The following is a 19856-nucleotide window of genomic DNA, read 5'->3' as shown; positions in this document are numbered from 1 at the left end:
GGGCTTCCCTGGTGGCGCAGGGGTTGAGAGTCCGCCTGCCGATGCAGGGGACACGGGTTCGTGCCCTGGTCTGGGAAGATCCCACATGCCGCGGAGCGGCTGGGCCCGTGAGCCATGGCCACTGAGCCTGCGCGTCCGGAGCCTGTGCTCCGCAACGGGAGAGGCCAAAACAGTGAGAGGCCCACATACCGCCAAAAAAAAAAAAAAAAAAACAAGGAAGAGAGCAACCAAATCAATAAAGAAATCTACCAATGATAATAAGGTCTAAATACTAAACTAAGATAAACAAAAAACCAGAAACAAATTAGATGCAGACTACAGTTGCTCCCAAAGTCCACTGCCTCAGTTTTGGGATGATTCATTGTCTATTCAGGTATTCCAGAGATGCAGGGTACATCAAGTTGATTGTGGAGATTTAATCTGCTGCTGCTGGGGCTGCTGGGAGAAATTTTCCTTCTTTGTTCACACAGCTCCTGGGGTTCAGCTTTGGATTTGACCCCACCTCTGTGTGTAGGTCTCCTGAGGGCATCTTTTGGGAAGTCTGAGGTCTTCTGCCAGCAATCAGTAAGTGTTCTGTAGGAGTTGTTCCACATGTAGATGTAGTTTTGAGGTATTTGTGGGGAGGAAGGTGATCTCCATGTCTTACTCCTCCGCCATCTTCAAGGCACCTCCTCTGACTCTTTTTCATGAGTTAGACTTCACATTAGGGTACTAGTGGCCTTCCGTACACGGTGTTGGTGCTAGTCCACTGGGTGCCAATCAGCAATCTACTCATTTAAGTGAAAGATCATTTTTTGCAGGTCATTTTCTCATCTTCCAAGCTCTGTGCTCCTCAGGAACAATCTCTTCTGTTTGAAAAGCAGTGCAATATAAATACATTGTGACTTTTAATTTTTTTTAAAAAGCCTGTTGGCTTCCAATTGTTCTATTTTTTTTTTTTTGGTATGCGGGCCTCTCAATGCGGTGGCCTCTCCCGCTGTGGAGCACAGGCTCCGGAAGCACAGGCCCAGAGGCCACAGCTCATGGGCCCAGCCGCTCTGCGGCATGCAGGATCATCCTGGCCCAGGGCACGAACCCGCGTCCCCTGCATCGGCAGGTGGACTCTCAACCACTGCGCCACCAGGGAAGCCCTGTTCTACTTTTTATTCATGTATTCTCTTTTCTTTCCAGAACTTCCATATGTTCACCAACCAGATGCTCTCCGAACCCTGTACTTCAGGGATTTTTATGGAGGCTTCATTATGTAGGCATGGTTGATTAAATCATTGGCCGCTGGGGAGTCCTCTCTTCTTTCTTTATCTCAATCTTCATCTGACTTGAAGGATTATTTCAATAATCCTTATGGCAACTGTCACAAGATAAAGCCCATATTTAATAACCTTGTACTCAAGGTCCTGCACAAGAAGACCTAAAGTAAGCCAACCCCTTTCTTGTGTCAATTCCTCCTCCTGAAAAAATGTTCTCCACCATCTGTGCCTGTTAAAATGCTATTCAGACTTCAAAGTACAGCTCCTCCAGAAGCCCAGGCAAGGTATAAAATGTATGTGATCTCTCACTTCTTGGAACTGTCAGAATATTTTGTCTTCACCTACCCCCTCTCATGATTCATATCCTTTCTAGCCCTGTATTTTCTTCACTTGCTAAAAGGGGGTGGGGAGGCTACAATGAATCATAATAATATATATATGATATTTATAATAAGATATGTATAAGATATATATATTGTAGTAAGGTATATATCTGTAACTGTGTGTATATGTATATGGTTATATAGAGCACCATATATGGTAGCTAATATTATTAATAACCAATGTGCTCCTCCCACAAGGATTGAGGCTTCCTAGGGGTAGTTTTGCTTTCTTAATGCATCTCTCCTTAATGCCCAAGCTTTGAAACTTGTCCATTATTGTTTATTGAATGACTGCATGAATGAATGAAGGCTTCTACTTGGGAAAGGGATTCAGAGCCATAGGGAACAGCATGGGAACAAAGTTCAGAAATCTTTGTGTTCTCACTGCATGCTGACGCTTCCAAAAATGCTGACCTGATTTCCTGACACTGCATTCATTGTCTTGCTTTTGAACATCTTCTGTAAAACAGCCTCTAATTTATTGGATTCTTTCAGAGGTTTATCCTCTGCTTTCAAATTCTGCTCCCAGATTTCATTCCAGTTTCTTTGACATTAAATTGAGACCCAGGTCCTTATTTCTAAAATTTATTATCTAACATAAATGCTTGCCACCTAATTGCAGGAGCAATTTATACCCCCAGAGATGGAGCAATCCCTTTAAGGAATAAATTGGATTCTGTTGTATCTCATTTTTTTTAATCATCACAAAGTCATAAATTCTCAAAATGCTGGCCTATAACAGAAGGGAAATCAAGCTTTGTGCTTAGAAATAACAAACTTACTCCTGAAATTGAATTGGAATTTCCATCCTAAATGACACTTCTGCATGTCTTCAATTTTTTTTCCCATCTCAAAATTTCTTTCTCGTTGCTCTGACCCTCGTCCCACAGGATAGTGAAGAAGAATTGATGAAGTGTTTCTTCTTTAATCTGATGAGAATTGTCAGTTTATTTTCAGCACAGTGTTGCCAGAGGGGCTGGGGAGGATATTTAGGATACAAAAATAGGTCATATCGGTTTTATTCTGTGCTTATTAATTATTATTTTACTATGGATCTCACTGAAGGCTTAGTATGTGTGAAGCAGGCATTATGCTTTGAGAATTCATGGATAATTTCGTCCCATTCTCACATGAGCCCATTTTAAGGATGACAAAACTGAGGAATGATGAGATGAACTTTTCTGAGCTCTCACATTTGGCTTAAGCAGTGGTGTTAGGATTCCAATCCAGGTATTCCAATCTCAAGCTCATGTTTGATAGACTAATTGTAAGTCTAAGTGTAAAGCACCAAAATTTAGGAGGATGTTAAAGTGATTTCAACAGCTCTGAATTTTTATCAAATGTATTTGCTTTTCTAAGGTACTCACCTCCCCACCCCAATTGTGTAGTTTTCAGTAAGGATCTAGAAAAAATATATAAGGGAAACATAAGATGATTTAATTGGTACTAAAATACGCTAATTTCTGTAGAAAAATACTAAACTGTGTATCTGAATATACATATGATTACTGATGCAGCCATAAATAAAACATTGCTATTATAAAAAATAAAAATTAACAAAAAACAAAGTTCATGTTTGATAAACACCTTCCTTTTAGAGAGAAAGCTATGCTTTGATTTTCTTCATTAAAAGGATGACATGCTAATTAAAGAAAATTTCAAAATAAGAAAAAGAAAGAAAAATCTCCCTTCAATCTAGTGCATTGGAAAGCTGAGGGATTTTTTGTTTGTTTAATAAGCAGACATTTCTTTACATAGTCATGTAAAGACTATGTAAAGAATTTTACATAGTCTATATAAGTTTATAAGCTATAATTTTCTTTCAAGATCATAAAAACAACCCCTTTTAATATTGCAGGATTTTCATAGTAAGCCCTATATATGTGGGTGTATCATAGTCTCAAGTCTCTCAACAGTAGGTATATAGTTTACTAAGCTGATTTCTTTCCCTTGGGTTATTTCAAAATTATTGATTAACATAAGCAATGTTGTAATAAAGATCCTCACACTTAGAACTTTTTAGGCAGGCCAGACTGGAGCCTTATAATATAGTCCAAGATGTGAAATCAGTGGGTCAAAGTGTATAAATATTTTTAAAAGTACTTGATTCTTATTGCCAAATATCTTTTCAAAAGGGTTGTAACAATTTCTATTGCCACCAGCAAATACATAGTCAGACTGCCCAGAAATTATTTTTCTAGAATGCTTTGTCTTAGGAAACACTCCCTTCTCCCCCGAAAGTAAAATCCAACCTAGATGCCATCACCTCCCCAAAGCCTGAATGATCCTTGAAGCCAAATTTTATCCTGGCTCCTCTGTGTTCTGTAGCACTTTGAATGTGCTTGAACCAAGCATTTCCCACCCCAGCTGAGATGGCCATGACATGTCTGTCTCCCTACACCGACTGTGAGCCCAGTGGTAGGCACACAGTAGGTGCTCAATGCATACTTAAGAAGATTTTGGGTTTTGAAGAAAGGGACCAAGTATTTATGTATCAGGGTTTCTGCTGTGCTGTCTGGCACACAGTAAGTGCCAGTTAAACACTTACGAACTGAATGAATGTGATCCTGAGATTTGGTTTACTTCACAGCCTGCCAGGGCAGAAATATCTCACTACCTGGACAAATTCTTTCTCTTTCTTAGGCCTCAATCATTCATTTAAGGCATAAACATTTACTTTTTTTCTTTTTTAAAAATTATTTTCCATTACGGTTAACCATAGGATATTGAATATAGTTCCCTGTGCTATACAGTACGACCTTGTTGTTTATCCATTCTATATATAATAATTTGCATCTGCTCGTCCCAAACTCCCAATCCAACCCTCCCCTGCCCCCCACTTCCCCTTGGCAACCACAAGTCTGTTCTCTAGGTCTGTGAGTCTGTTTCTGTTTTGTAGATAATTTCATTTGTGTCATATTTTAGATTCCACATATAAGTGACACCATATATTTGTCTTTCTCTGTCTGGCTTACTTCCCTTAGTATGATAATCTCTAGGTCCATCCATGTTGCTGCAAATAGCATTACTTCATTCTTTTTTATGGCTGAGTAATATTCCATTGTATGTACGTGCTACATCTACTTTATCCATTCATCTGTCGATGGACATGTAGGTGGTGTCCATGTCTTGGCTATTGTAAAAAGAGCTGGTAAGGCATAAACATTTATTAAACATTTACTATGTGCCAGGACCTAAAATAGGTAACCAGGAGATAGATAATTCTGAAAGCATCCTCTGGAGGAGCGTATAGTTTTGGAGGTGAACACAATAAACAAGTGGAGGGAAGTGCTCCTTGAAGTGTGAAGAGGATGCCCAAAGGAGGAACCACCCAGTTCCTTGGAGCAGTCGGGAGTCTTCACACAGGAGTGACCTTGGAGCTGGAACATGATCGTAGTGAGTTACACTGTGTCCTCCAAAAAATATGTCTAAATCCTAACCCTCCATGTCTGTGAATGTGACCTTATTTGGGAATAGGGTCTTTGAAGAGATAATGAAATTAAGTATCTAGAGATGAGCTCATCCTGATTTAAGGTGGGCCCTAAATCCTAGTACTGGTGTCCTTTAAAGGGAAAGGAGAGGGGGATTTGAGACATGGAGGGGCAGGGACGAAAAGGTCACATGAAGATGGAGGCGGAGATTGGAGTGATGCTGCTACAAGCCAAGGAATGCCAGGAGCCATCAGAAGAAACTATCAGCAGATAAGGAAGGATCCTCCCCTAGAGACTTCAGAGAGAACCTGACCCTGCTGACACCTTGAGTGTGGACTTCTAGCCTCCAGAACCGGGAGAGAATAAATTTCTGTTGCTTTAGGCCTCCAAGCTTTTTGTACTTTGCTGCAGCAGCCACAGGAAATGAATGTGATGATGTAGAAGATGCTCAACACCAATTCCTTATATCCCTCTTTTCCTCACTTCTCCTCAGACCATTATTCTGAGAGGTTGGATTCCAGGTATGGGTTAGGGCCTCTTCTCTTAGGTGCTGGGCCACTGTGTGCTGAAAGGTGAGTGCGGGGGTGGGGCTCACTCCCTCTTGTTTCTCTCTTCCTTGTGGTCAGAGATGAAGCCCTACAGATGACCTCTTCGCTGACTGACCACCTCTTCCCATCCAGGGGTGAGGCCGGTCCGGGCCCATGTGGGGTGTGAGTCTGCTCAGCACTTGCCACAGATCCAACCATCCCTATTGCCCACCTATCTCTGAGGCATCCTCCTGGGCACTAGGGAGATGCAGCCACCTGGCCTCTGGTTTGAATGTGCTGAGTCCTAATTAGCTCAGTGGGATGATGCTCCACAGCGTCCGGCTCTGCCCCTAGAAATGCCTTATTTTGAGGTTTGGGGCCCAAGCCCAGCTATAAATAAAGTGGTACTCAGGTTTTCCATAGGGTTGCATTCTTCAGGGAAGCCATGTGTTTGCAAAGCTGTTGGTTTGGGGCAGGGCTCAAGGATGATATCCCCTAATGCAGTAATTCTCATCCAGGGATGATGTTGTCTTCCAAGGCACATTTGACAATGTCTGGGGACATTTTTGATTGTCATAACTTGGTGGGGAAGGAGAGGTAGGGCTCTAGGCATTTAGCAGGTAGAAGACAGGGATGCAGCTAAATACAGTACACAGGACAGTTCCCACCACAAAGAATTATCTGGACCAAAATATCAACAGTGTTGATATGCAGAAACCCTTCCCTGTGGCTTTCAGAATTCCATTGTGAGTTCTGACAGATGGGAATAAGCTAAACAGGTGGATAGGGTAAGTAAAAGCATTTCTTAAAGAGAGATCATCATGCAAAGGAAAAACAGAGGTGGAAGACAGCATGAACTTGGGAGAAAAGCAGAGTCTGGGACAAGTGGACTGCAAAGGTCTATGGGCGGAACCAGAGGAAGGGGATGCAAGAGATGAGGCTGGAGAGATGGGCAATAGTAAGGCCCTCAAATATCATCATCATCTTCTTCATCTTCATCATGACCTTCATCAACATACCATCATCATCACCATCACCATCATCAATATCATCACCACCATCATCATCATCACCATCACCAGTAACCTTTGTCACAGAAGATCACATTTATTGAACACTTACTAGGTACTAAATTTAAACATGCAACACACATTATTTCAGTTTGTTCTTTCAACACCCCAGGGTAGTAGAGTATTGGTTTCCTGCAGCTGCTGTAACAAATGACCACAAACTTAGTGACTTAAAATCACAAAATTTATTACCTTATATTTTGTATGCCAGTCAGAGGTCTGATGCAAAGTCAAGGTTTCAGCAGGGCTGCTTTCCTTCTGGAGGCTCTTGGGGAGAATCTGTTTCCTTCCTCTTCCCAGCTTCTAGAGGCCGCCTGCCTTTCCTCGCTCATGGCCCCTTTCCCCATCATCAAGGCCAGAAAAGAATGTATTGAGGGTTGAGTCCTTCTCACACTGCATCCCTCTGACCTCTTCTTGTGCCTGCTCTTCCACTTTTAAAGAACCTTGTGATTTCACTGGGCCACCTGGACAATCCAGGGTAATCTCCCCATCTCAGGGACAGCAGATGAGCAACCTTCATCCACTGGCAACCCTAATTCCCCTTTGCCATGGAACATAACATGTTCACAGGGTTCAGTAATTAGGATGTGGACATCTTGTGGGGAGGACATTTTTCTGTCCACCACCATTTTTGTCTACAGGTGATAAACCAGAGCTTCAGAGCAATCAGATGCTGTGCCTGAGCTCACAGCATGGAAGCCTCCTCTATCTTAGCGGAATCCAGGTTTTTCACCACTGTGCTTTCCTGCTCTTTGCTCCCGAAAACAAGGAGCTACACTTGCTGAATACTTCACGTGTGCCTGACACTCCACCTGCATCACGTCATTCTGTTGGCGATCGCTCCTCTTGTTAACAGAGAAGCAGACTCAAGTCAGAGACGTAATGGACTTACTAAGGTCTCCTGCGGCTGGACCACAATGTCAGAACTCTCAGCACTACTCCTTACAATGGGAGCGGTGGGCCAGGACCCTGCCTACATGCAGGAGATGCCCTTGACCCCTCCCCTACGGTCAGGTACGAAGTCTGGTTTCTCCTCTTCACAGTCTCATGCCCTGTGTCCCACCACTGTGGTCAGAGGTTGGGATTGTTTGTTTACAAATTCCACTGGTCATCAAATGGGACCCAAACTGGGAGCCAGAGACAGCAGGCTACTGCGAAGACTCAGCCAAAGCCACTGAAGCCACAGGTTAGGAAATTGTTCACTTCCACTGCCATTACATGAGGGACAAGCCTTTGCCAAAGATGACATAGGATTAGCAGCCCGGTCATATTTCACCCCTTGGCACAATCCCTGTCCCTACAGCTTAGAGGCATTTGATTTTCCAATAAACTGATTTCGGCCACTGAAAACCAACACCCCACCTCACTCTGCACACAGCTCCCTGGGAAATGCATGTAGGCCATGTTGCCAGATTATCAGGAATTAAGACAGTTTCTCTTTCCAGAGTTCAGGAGGCACAAGCATAAGGAAGTGAGTCTATTTACCAAAAGAAAAAAAAATCATAAACACACAAGCATTCCAAAGTAAGGACAGGAACGCTAGCCCCATCAGTTCGTACAACCCAGGCTGAAAACTGGTGCTGCCCCACAAGATAATGAGCAACTCATCTGGCAATGCCAAGGGCTTCAGGGACGGAGGAGGTTGAATATTGCCACAAAAAATAGAGCTATATTTGTATGTGAACACAACAACAAAAGGTATCACCTTTTCCTGAGAGTCAGTCACATGATTTTTCCTTCACAAAAGCCTGGGTAATAGAAAGATTCTATGTGTAAATATGATGAGAGAACTTGACTGCCAATTATTATCAGTATAGAGACAGTAAGAGCTTGGTGACTTGAGGCGTCCACTTAGTGTTTGCTCCCAGGCAAGTTATTTATTCCCTGTGAGACTCAATGTTCCCACCTGTAAAATGGGGCTGATAATGGGCCCCACCTCTGTTGGCTGGTGTTGGGATTAGGTGAGATCATACCTGCAAAGTACTTAAAACAGAGCCTGGCACAAGCAAAGTGCTCAGCAAATTTTTATCTCCATCATGGGTGTAGCATCTTACAAACAATTATTTCTATTTTGTTACCTACCAATCCCAGGTTTCAAATATGGGGATGATCCACTGCATTTAAATTCTTACTGTACATAAATATGAACAAAGCTCAGTTCCAAGCCCTGCCCCAGTGAGTAATCTCCTTCTCATACTATTCGCACCCAAAGACACACAATGCCAAAAATCTCGTGTGTGTGCGTGCGTATGCACATGCTTCATTTCCTTTTTACCTGTTAATATTTTTAAATTAAGCTGTCCACAGGGAATAGGAATGGTGAATTCAAAGTGGAAGTTTGAAGCATATGCTGTAAATAAGTGAAAATCCTCAAAATAATGGGAGAATTATTTTTCACTTGCACACTTTTTAATCTTTTGAACTTTATAACACGTACACATACTCTCTATTAAAAAATGAGGCCTGGACTTAATGCTAACAAAACCCATAGCAAAAAAAAATTTTTACTTCTTTATTTTCTCGGTTTATTCAATAAAGTGACAAAAAATTGTAATAGGGAAGAACTTTGTATTCTACTACAGGTTACTCACTAAAGGGATGTTAAAGTATGCATAATGGTCCATCTCTGGGAACCCTGCCTCCCAGGTAACGGGCATTAAGCTAAAATACCTTTGTTTAGCTCACAGGAAACATCCTGACCAGGCCCACCTATGAATGACAGCAGCAAGGAGAAAATGAACACATCCCCTCCAGAGGCTGACCAGAACCAGGCAATGCTTGGCTTTATTCCCTCCCCTTTTAGTGTAAAAGAAGCCTGAATTCTAACTCAGGCAAGATGGTTCTTTGGGACACGAGTCCACCATCTTCTCGGTCTGCTGGTTTTCCTAATAAGGTCACTCTTCCTTGCCTCCTCAACTCATCTCTTGATTTATTGGCCTGTTGTGTGGTGAGCAGTATGCGCTTGAACTCGGTAACAAAAGGATAGACTTTATATAACTCAGCATTTGTATACTTATTTTCTAGACAATTTGTAGAACTGAGAAGTGGCTTTGAAAAGCTTGCTCATCTCAAAGATAATGCTAGTTTAAAGAAAGGTGCTTGCTAGTGTTCCAGGATTGAACTATTATTTTCCCTAAAGATAAAAGGAAAAGAAAAAGATTTCTGACAAAACCCATAAAGAAGCCCTCAATAAAAGTTATAATTAGCTTTAATGATAGAGAGGGCTTCACAAATATTTGACTCATTAAGCAGATATCTTCTCAAGGCTGAATACTTTCAATAAACAACTCCAGAGGCTTCCCTGGTGGCATAGTGGTTGACAGTCCGCCTGCTGATGCAGGGGACACGGGTTCGTGCCCCGGTCCGGGAAGATCCCACATGCCGCGGAGCGGCTGGGCCCGTGAGCCATGGCCGCTGAGCCTGCGCATCCGGAGCCTGTGCTCCGCAACAGGAGAGGCCACACAACAGTGAGAGGCCCGCGTACCACACACACACACAAAAAACAACTCCAAGGCGAAGCTGAAGATGCTTCTCATGTATCTGATGAGATTTCTGCCCTGGAAAGGAAGCCTGTGAGTCTGATGAAGTGAAGGACCACTGGGATTACAAACCTTTGAGACTGTGAGTTAATTTTCATGTGATGCAGGTTCAGGGCTGGAAGCAAAATAAAATGCACTATATAAATAATCAGACTTCATCGAGAGATTTTCCTAAGGGAGTAAAGGACACTGCCCTAGGACTTTCAGGAATTTTCAGACCACAGTTTGGTAGAAGTAACCTCACTGGTGAAAATTTTTCTTCAAAAGGAGTTTGAAAATGTTGCCCCAAACCCACTTCGATTAGCATTTAGATCACTGCTCTGTTCAAAACAGTGAACAAGCTTGCTGTTTACGGGCTCATATTTATGAGTGGATTGGATCTAAAAATAAAAGACGAGGGAGAGAATTACTGGTGCCGTGAACCTCACCTGAACCATGAGCTCTCTTCAAATCTGCTCATTTCTCCCAAATTGATAGATAATGCAACAGCACCTGCCACTGACCAAGGAGACTCCAAGAAGCCTTTATTGTTCATTTCCTTTATTTTTCTGATGAAATGTAGTTCTTCAAAGCACTACTTTATGTATCAAAAGAATTATGATTACATATTGCAGTGGAACTTGGAGAAATTTTTAACATCAAACATGAGATTTCAAAGGAATTTCATGCTTGTGCATGGCTACTTTGGGCCCCACCAGAAATTTTCAAAAGGCTGACTCCTCAGATATCAAGGGATATTTGGGCAGAAAAGTTACAGGAAGCACTGCAAGATTTGGGTAGTGACTTATTGAATTTGAACTTGTATTTTCAAGTAATTTCAAGTAAGGCGTGTCTTTCATTTCTTTCTTTAGTATTTCTTCATTGATTCAATATGTAGTTATGGAGCACTTCCTCTGTGCCAGGCAGTGAGTCAGGGGTGACCTCAGGCTAGGGGCGTCACCACCAGAATCCTCCCTTGCTTCATGGGCACTGCTGGAAGAGCCTTCCTCAGGGGCGCTTGGGAGGAGTCGATGAGATCCATCCATGCATATTTTTATGTTCAGATGTGCAAGCACCCTCATTCATATAAGGGTTTTATAAACAGTTCAATGCAGAAAGCCAGGATAGCATGTGCTCATCAGCATGGGATCTGGGGTCAGAGTGTCTTGGTTTGAAACCTGGTTCCATGACCTGCCAGCTGTGTGCCAGAGTGCAAATCACCCAATTGCTCTGAAAAATTAGGATAATCCTAGTACCTAGCCCATTTGATTGATGTGAGAATTAAATGAGATATTTGTATGTATATGAATATACACACATATGCATATATATGCACACACATATGTAAACACACACAAACACATGCGTGTATGTGTGTGTGTGTGTGTGTGTGTGTATATATATATATATATATATATATATATAGTTTAAAGTAGTGCTGACACACAGGAGCTTAACAAACTTGATTCACTGTCACTGTTGTTAGTCATCTGCTCTTCTGCATGACCTGGCCCTTCTGGGTAGCTAGTCCAGTAACCAGCTCTGGCTGAAGAGCACCCCCGGGGAGGTGCCTTCGGTGAACGTCATTCTCGATTACCAGTTGGACCACATCACTCCCAAGCTTCAACCCATCAATGACTGACACCAGCCGGAGCCTCAGGAAGTGCTCCCTGCCGAGCTGACCAGCTCAGGCTCTGCCCACCCAGGCCTCTCAGTAGGAGCCTGTCTGCCCAGTGCCTCCAGCGTTCCTCTTCTCTGGGCTAATGTCCATTTGTCCCACAAATCACATTTGTGTGTCCCAGAGGAAGGCTTGCCAGCCTCCTCTGTGTCCCCTGCTCTGCCCCCCACCTCAGTCTGGGCTGGGTGCCCTCCTCAGAGGTTCCGCCCGCCACTGTGTGGTGTCCTGTCCTGGGTCCCCTCTCCCCCTCGGACTGCAGTAATTTGGCCCCTAGAGTGGTTGTCTCTTCCGCCCAGGGAATCTGCGCAGGTGCAGGCAAAGGGTCCCACCCATCATTTTCTTCCCGGGGCTGGCACACTTCTTGGCCCAGAGTGTTTTGAAAGAACGAAGGGCCAACTCAAGTGCTCTAAAAAGTAAAACTTCTAATTGTTTTAAGACAATGATTTATTTTGAACCCACAATGGTATTTTCCTGCTTATGCACTTTCAAGCTCACTGGGTTATACTCTGAAATACCTTTTATTTTCTACAGATCTACATCATCCTCAAAGGATGGAGATCTGTCACCGCTAAGTATAAATGAACACCTGGTTTCAAAATCAATTCCCTCAGATGAAAGAAAGAGGAATGAGGCACCTAAAAGGCCCCAGGCACAGTTAAATCCTTTACGAACTTTTTCTCATGGAATTTGCATCTCATGGAATTTGTGAAGTAGGTGTCATCAGGCCCATTTTACAGATTAGGAAATGGAAGTCCATAAAGCTAAGTCACATGTCCAAGTCCACCAAGATGGAAGATAGAAATTCTTGGCAATTCAACTCAGGCTTGCATTTGTGGAATGATTCTGCCACTTGCAAGTGTGGCTACTTGGAAAGAAGCAACATTCATCAGTCTGTATAAAATATGGCATTGACAGCGCCTTGTACATATGCAGTAGGGGACTTACATATTCAGCTGTTGAATGAATACAAAACATTGCACAACATTATCTTATATCCCTATGCACAATGTGTACAGACACACATAATTTCAAGTCTGTACATACATACACAATGAAAAAGAGATTTATTGAACCATATGGGAGGGGGAAAAAAACCCTGACTCAAATTTCTGCCAAGTCTGTAAGTTTAGAAATGGTAAGGTAATTCCATTTACCATATGGGAGGGGGAAAAAACCCTGACTCAAATTTCTGTCAAGTCTGTAAGTTTAGAAATGGTAAGGTAATTCCATTTACTTTTAGTGGATTGTTAAAAATTTCCTTACATTGTTGGATAGCTCCTTTTCTCTCAGGTAGATCTGGAATCTGAGGGCAGATGACCCCACAGAGAGCAACATAAAAACATTTGTTGAAATACAATGAAATGGTTCCAAACCACCATGCTCTTATGTGACGGCTCCATATTCCGCCTGGTCTACCGTCAGCTCTGCTCTGGGATGTTGGCATCTGTCTCAGCAAGGTCCACATGACTCAGTGTGTGGGGGGATGTAGGCAAATAGATCATCTATTACACACTAGCGGAGGAAGCACTGTGATAATGGGTGAATGACACTTGTACAATAGGTTGGTAAAGAACTCGCTCCTTTCATTGCCTTCAAAGAAGCCCAGCCAGCCCACAGAGGCTACTCTGGTATAGGGTGACCTTCCTTAACAAATATAGCACAGTGCTTATAAACCCAGATTCCACAGCCGGAATGCCTGCGGGCAAAAGCTAGTCAATGACTGTGTGAATGAACAATGGACCTCAGTAAATACTCTGCATCACACTGAACAGTCCCTTTACTCCTATTCGACCAGGGCTGCTGCTGCTACTATTACTACTACTACTGTTACGACTGGGACTACTACACTTCCTCCTCCTTCCCCCTTCCTCCTCTTTCTACCTCTCCTCCCCCTCCTTCCTCGTCTTCATTTGCATTTTGTTACGTTTGTTACTATTTGTGTCAAAATGATACAGAGGAATAGTTCCAAGAATCAAATTGTGCTGAAAGTTTTGTTACAATATAGCGACAATCCCTATCACTTTCTCCTTGATTTCTCCCTCTCCGTCCATTTATCTCACCCAGGCTATAATTTTGGTATTTAACTCCTTATCTTGAAATGACTGATGTACAGGACTCCTTGACTTTTCAATTTCTGGCTCTATCTGCTGGCTTCCCACTATGGAAGATGAGTATGTAGCAGTCTTTCCTTCGTGTGTCCCCACAAGACACACTCATCTTCCCATTTCCTCACTTCCCCTAATGGGGTATTATTGTATTTTTGGTTAGGTCAATTTTTAGGGGTTAGGTGATTATGATTAAGCATGCTACGCAGAGATGATTCATGTAGTAAATTGTATGATATGCAATGTCCTGTCCAACACTTTCATTCCCTGGAGTTAAAAATTATCTTCTATTTATTGCTGAGTTTTTTCCCTGAACTTCTCATTTATTCAACTTCAGATTCTTTGCCAAATAAATAAATATCTCAAGGCAGCCAGATGTCTTAGGAATTCTATCAGCTCGCTCTTCCTGAAGAAGTCTCTCCCAGGGACTTCTGATCCGACTCCAATCAGAACTGGTCATGGTCTACACAGCAGGGACAGCTGACATCCTTGACCCACCCATCAACCGGAAGATTTCCTTTGTCTCTCTCTTCTTTGCTGGAGCTCCAGCTTTCCGTATTCCATTTCTTCCTCCTTGATTTAGTCATTCATTTTAGTGGAGTCCATGTCATTTTCTAACAGCTACTTTAGAAAAGGTATATGAGAAGTATATTTTTTGAGACCTTGAACTTGTGAAAACGTACATCTCACATTTGATCGATAAGCATGTTTCCACTGCCTTCTGGTGTTTGATAATCCCAAACTATTGTTCTATAGTGCAAGCTTATTGGATCCAAGTTTGTTTTGATGTATGTCTGTTTCTAGTCACTGTATCCTTGGTGGACCCTTCAGTCTGGAAATTCATATATTTCAGGTCCAGGAGATTTTCTTTACTTCATTGATGATTTCTTCCCCTATGTTTATGTTTTCTCACTTTTCTTTCTTCCCTCCCTCCCTCCCTCCCTCCCTCCCTTCCTTCCTTCCTTCCTTCCTTCCTCCCTTCCTTCCTTCCTTCCTTCCTTTCTATCTCTCTCTCCCTCTTCCTTCCTTCTCTCTCTCTCTGATACTGAACTTACTGTACTGGTCCTCTAATTTTCTTATATTTTCTTTTTGTCTTTTTATTCTACTGTGCACAGGATATCTTCAAGCTTTATCTTCCAACACATTTATCTTTTGAATTTTTCATTTCTACATTCATATTTTTAATTTATAAGAGCTCTGATCTGATGTTTGTCCTTTGAATTTTAAATACACATAGTACTTCTTATTTTACGATTGCAAAACTCTTTTCATCCCGCTGAAAATACTGATCATAGCTCTTTTCATAGTGTCTTCTCCTGGCAGAGTCTCTGTTTATTCCAAGCTTTTTTTCTTTTTCCATTTGACTGCGTGGCTCTCACTCTTATATTAGAAGATTTCTCTGGATGTCTGATAATCTTTAGTTGTCACTAACTTAGTTGGGAGCTTATAACAAATGAGCAGGGCTTGCTGACCCTGAACTACACTCCAAGGGTCTTGGGGAACTTCCGATGTCTAAATCTCTTTCCTCTTGGCTCAGCCAAACCCCCACTGAAATCATTCAGGTGTCCATTCAGGAGGAGGAAGGCCTGAGCCCAGCTGGAAGTGGGGAGGGTGTGTTATCTGAGCATCTGGTATGGATGTGTCTACGTAGTGGTGCTATTTTCAGTACCATATCCCAACTCAAGAGGCTTGATGTCTTTCAGTCCAGACACTCTCTATTTTACTCTCCTGAGGGAACAAACCTTCAGTCTTCTGCTTGGAAGAGGAAGGGACAGCCATCCAGTTATTCAGGATGGGTAAGCAGATTGGGGGTTCTCAGTACATCTTAAAAGGCTTTCAAACAATGAACCTCATTTTAGCCCCTCTTTTACCCCCTCTTCCGCCTTCCATCGATACTGATAACTCCCCATTCCTGAGCCTCGCGGGGGATTCTTTAGTGCCTATCAATTCATGGTTCTTCCCAGGGACAACTCAAAATTCAGTTTCTGGCATCCTAAGCCATTTACTACTCCATCTTCTTTCTAATCCCCCTCCCCACCATGTTTTGCTATAGTCTCCTCTTTAGTTTTCCCCATCCTTGTGAATTTACCATTTTTCAAACCCTCCTTACTGTCAATTTATGGAGATTTTAGAAAGGAGAAACCGTAAGTGTGTGTGTGCTTCGTCTACCGTCTTTACTCTCAAGCGCAAGTTCTTGTCTTTCCCAAGTCCTCCAAAACTGTATAAGTTAGAAGAAGATCCACTAGGCACAGTGCAAGACGATGGGTGAACAGATTTGGAGCTACTCACTCTGGCCCCCTCCTCTGTGGTCAGAGATAGGACTTTATTAACGAAACCATTGCTTGCTTTCTTTCTTTTTTTTTTTTGCGGTACGCGGGCCTCTCACTGTTGTGGCCTCTCCCGCTGCGGAGCACAGGCTCCGGACGCGCAGGCTCAGCGGCCATGGCTTACAGGCCCAGCCACTCCGCGGCATGTGAGATCCTCCTGGACCGGGGCACAAACCCGTGTCCCCTGCATCGGCAGGTGGACTCTCAACCACTACGCCACCAGGGAAGCCCAAACCATTGCTTTCTGAAGCCTCTCGCTGGCCTCCTGCCTCTGCAGTCAAACTTGCCTTGCTCACCAGGTTGGATGTGGTGGTGCTGTGCACAGGCAGGGAGAAGCAAAGGCCCTGAGGAAGCAGCAGAAACTCAGAGCTTATATCCAAAGCCCAGAGCCAGCACTGAAGCTTCCCAAGAGGAAGAAATCCTCCATGATACACAGCACTGATTTCAAAGTAAGGAAAGGAATAGAGGAGAATCCCTCACATTCCCATCTCATGCCACTGTGACTTTTCTAACCTGACGCTAGAGGGACAGAACATTCCAGCCTCCCAAAGACACACCAGAATGGAGAAGCAAAGGCCGACCACCAGCCACGTCTCTAAGCAGTGGGGTACCAAGAGAGGAGGTTACACAGGCAGTGGGAGTGTTCCACCTCGATGCACGTGACAAGGGAGTAGGTAGAGAAGGTAAAGCAATAAAGCTGTTCTGCTTTTTATGATCTCCATGTGCTGCCACTTCTCAAGAATGTCAGTGAGAAAATACTCTCGATGGCTGCAGACTCCTCCCATCACACCCCACCCCCCAGCATCCCTCCAGCAGCCTGGTTACCTGTGGATGATGTGATACCTCTGCAGATACTCCAGGGCCAGGGCCAGCTCGCAGATGTAGAGCTTCACGGCCCCCTCTGTGAAATGTACGTTCTGTTGCAGGTGATAACGTAGATCCCCTCCCAGCAGCAGGTCCACCACCATGAACATGTCCTCCTCGTCCTGGAAGGAGTACCTAGGAGCACCAAGGGGCAGAGAAAGTTAGGGATGGAGATGACTCCAATGCCCTCAAGACCGATGCCCCCATTTTACAGAAGAGCAAACTGAGGCTCAGAGAGAGGCACTGATGCTGCCCAAGTTACAGTGTTCTATGACAGAGCACCAGTCCTCTGGCTGACAAATGGCACTTGAACCAACACTGGACTCCAACAGGTTACTTTGTTTTTAGTATATGTTTTAATTAGATGTTGTCGGGACTTAAGTAGCTGGTCTCCAAAGCTGCAGCCCCTTCTCCACTGATTCCCCTGTCCTCCCCACACATGCCGCTCCCCACAAGGATCTTGTTTCTGCAGCCCTTGAAGGCAGTGATGCTCTGGTAAGACACATCCAGGCTTTAAAGGAACTGGCGGTTTCTACTCACGTTGCTTCTCAGAACCTGGCCAGAGCCTAAGCCCTATGGAGAGGCCATGAGAAGGAAAACAAAGGCGCTCTGTTCAAGAGCCCCAGCTGAGCACTCAGTGACAGCCAGCGCCAACCAGTAGCCGTGAGAGTGAGCCACCTTGGGAATTTGGATATTCTGCTGCAGTCCCAGCTGACATCACATGGAGCAGAAGAGCCGCCCCGATAAGCCCAGTCAACTTATAGAACATGAGATAATGAGATGGTTGTATTTTGAGCCACTAAGATTTTGAGTGTATTTTTCCCCCAAAGCAACAGAAGTTGCACTTAGGCCTTTTAAGGGCTGAAGCACCAACATAAAAACCCTGAGAACGGCGTTAAACAATTGTAAACTAGAATCACGTCATAAAATGTCGTCACGTTCCATACAGAACCACGAACTGTAATAAGGGCGTCACAGAATGACAGGATGTTGTCTTGGAGGCTTAGATCTGTGTCTCAGATCCTCGACTATTAGACCTGGGCCAGCCAGACCATTCCCCTCGTTCGACAGAAGAGGGAAGAAGGGCCTCAGTGAGCCACCGTCAGGGTGAAAACAAGACAGACCCCCCCACTCCCATCGAGCTCTTACAACCACACACTGCTGAGATGCTGCTGTAACATGTACTTGCTGTGTTTCCCTGACCTGGGCATGCAGCCCTGAGGAGGGAGCCCGACTCGGCCACAGGAGAGGTGACAGACCATGTGCTTACGGGATGAGGGATTCCAGGGGTGGAAGGAACCTTAAATGCCATCTAGTCCCACCCGCCCTGTATTACAGAGACTGGGATCCAGAGACAGAAGAAATGGCTGCCCGAGTGTCACAGTTCTCCTTGTATGTCTCACCTGCTGTTTATATGGGTCAGGATCAAAGCAAGGAGGAGGGGGGTGATATATTGTGACCCCTAACTGTAAATTTACCAGATGTTTACAGAGTACCTGTCCTGTGACAGGCATTGGGTGGTGTGCTGGGGACACTGGGACAAAGCAATTGTCCTCACTCACACAGTCCCCTAGGAGAGAAGGGCTAAGTCAACAGTCAGTGGTCATGCAGGGGGACAGGGGCTCCAGAAATCTCTCTGGGGTGCAGTGGGCATGTGGAGGGAGGAAGTCAGCTCTCCAGCAACTGAGGTGGGTGGAAAGGTCTTTGCAGATGAAGGGTACCCTGGGTCTGGGACACACAGGGACTGTGACCCAGACAGATGGACAGCATGAACCTTCTGGTGCTGGGAGTCCAGAACTCTGTAGCGTCTTGGGGACAGCACCTCCCATCCCCCCAGTTTCAGCATCTTAGCCACTGACAACCCAAGGGTGATGATGCAGACCAGCTTCTTCCATTCTCTTTCAGGCTCACTTCAGGGCTGGAGCTGTGGCTGCCTGCCCAGGCAGGAAAGAGGTGGTCCAGGGGCTTGTGGGGGTGTCCAGGGCCGCCTGGAGGGCACCAGCTGGACTTTATATTTGGTTCAGGACAAGTATGAGCTGTGTGGTGCGTGATCACTGCTCCAATTGATGCATTGCAGGAGTTGGATGCTCGAGAAGAGGTTAAAAAATAAAGCTTGCCCAGGAGCCTTGCCCAAGGTAGGCTCCCAGCCTGGAGGCACTGGCCTTTTCCAGACACTATTTTTTCTGGGTGGACTATCTGGGCCCATGCGAGGATGGAGAGAATCAAACAAAGATGCTCTTGACACACTGGAGCATGGAGCAGGTAACCACGGGCCTCTTTAGCGAACTCTGTAAAAGCCACGCTTCAATCTGTCTTTCAACATGGTCATAGCCATCTGTATTAACCTTTTCTCTTTCATGGCAATTTTAGAACAAAGGTATCTGGTTTCTTGAAAAACTCTGACTTTTGTTGGAATTATGTTTAATTTACAAATTAAAGAGAATTCGTATTTTTACGATGGTGGAACTTTCCAACCTTTCCATGAACATGAAATATCTATTTATTCTGGTCTTCTTTTTATGTTTGTCAATTAAATTTTATAATTTTCTACTTAAGGGCCTGGCATGTATGCATTTTTTTATGACTTTCACTTTTTATTCTATATTGGAGCATAGCTGATTAACAATGTTGTGATAGTTTCAGGTGCACAGCAAAGCGACTCAGCCATACACGTACATGTACCCATTCTCCCCCAGACTCCCTTCC

The 19856-nt window shown here is 44.0% G+C and overlaps 1 protein-coding gene across 1 annotated transcript in view; it reads right to left on the bottom strand.

The window, feature by feature from the left end:
- STK32B (serine/threonine kinase 32B) overlaps positions 1-19856 on the bottom strand; it is a 353263-nt gene that overhangs the window by 110986 nt on the left and 222421 nt on the right. The window contains exon 4 of the mRNA XM_004269626.4: positions 17112-17285. Coding sequence (XP_004269674.1) covers positions 17112-17285 — 174 coding nt within the window. The remainder of the gene's footprint in view (positions 1-17111; positions 17286-19856) is intronic.

Source organism: Orcinus orca, chromosome 4 (assembly GCF_937001465.1).
Source record: "Orcinus orca chromosome 4, mOrcOrc1.1, whole genome shotgun sequence".
NCBI lineage: Eukaryota > Metazoa > Chordata > Mammalia > Artiodactyla > Delphinidae > Orcinus > Orcinus orca.
Note: the sequence above shows the minus strand (reverse complement) of the source record. Positions and strands in the feature narration are given on the sequence as shown.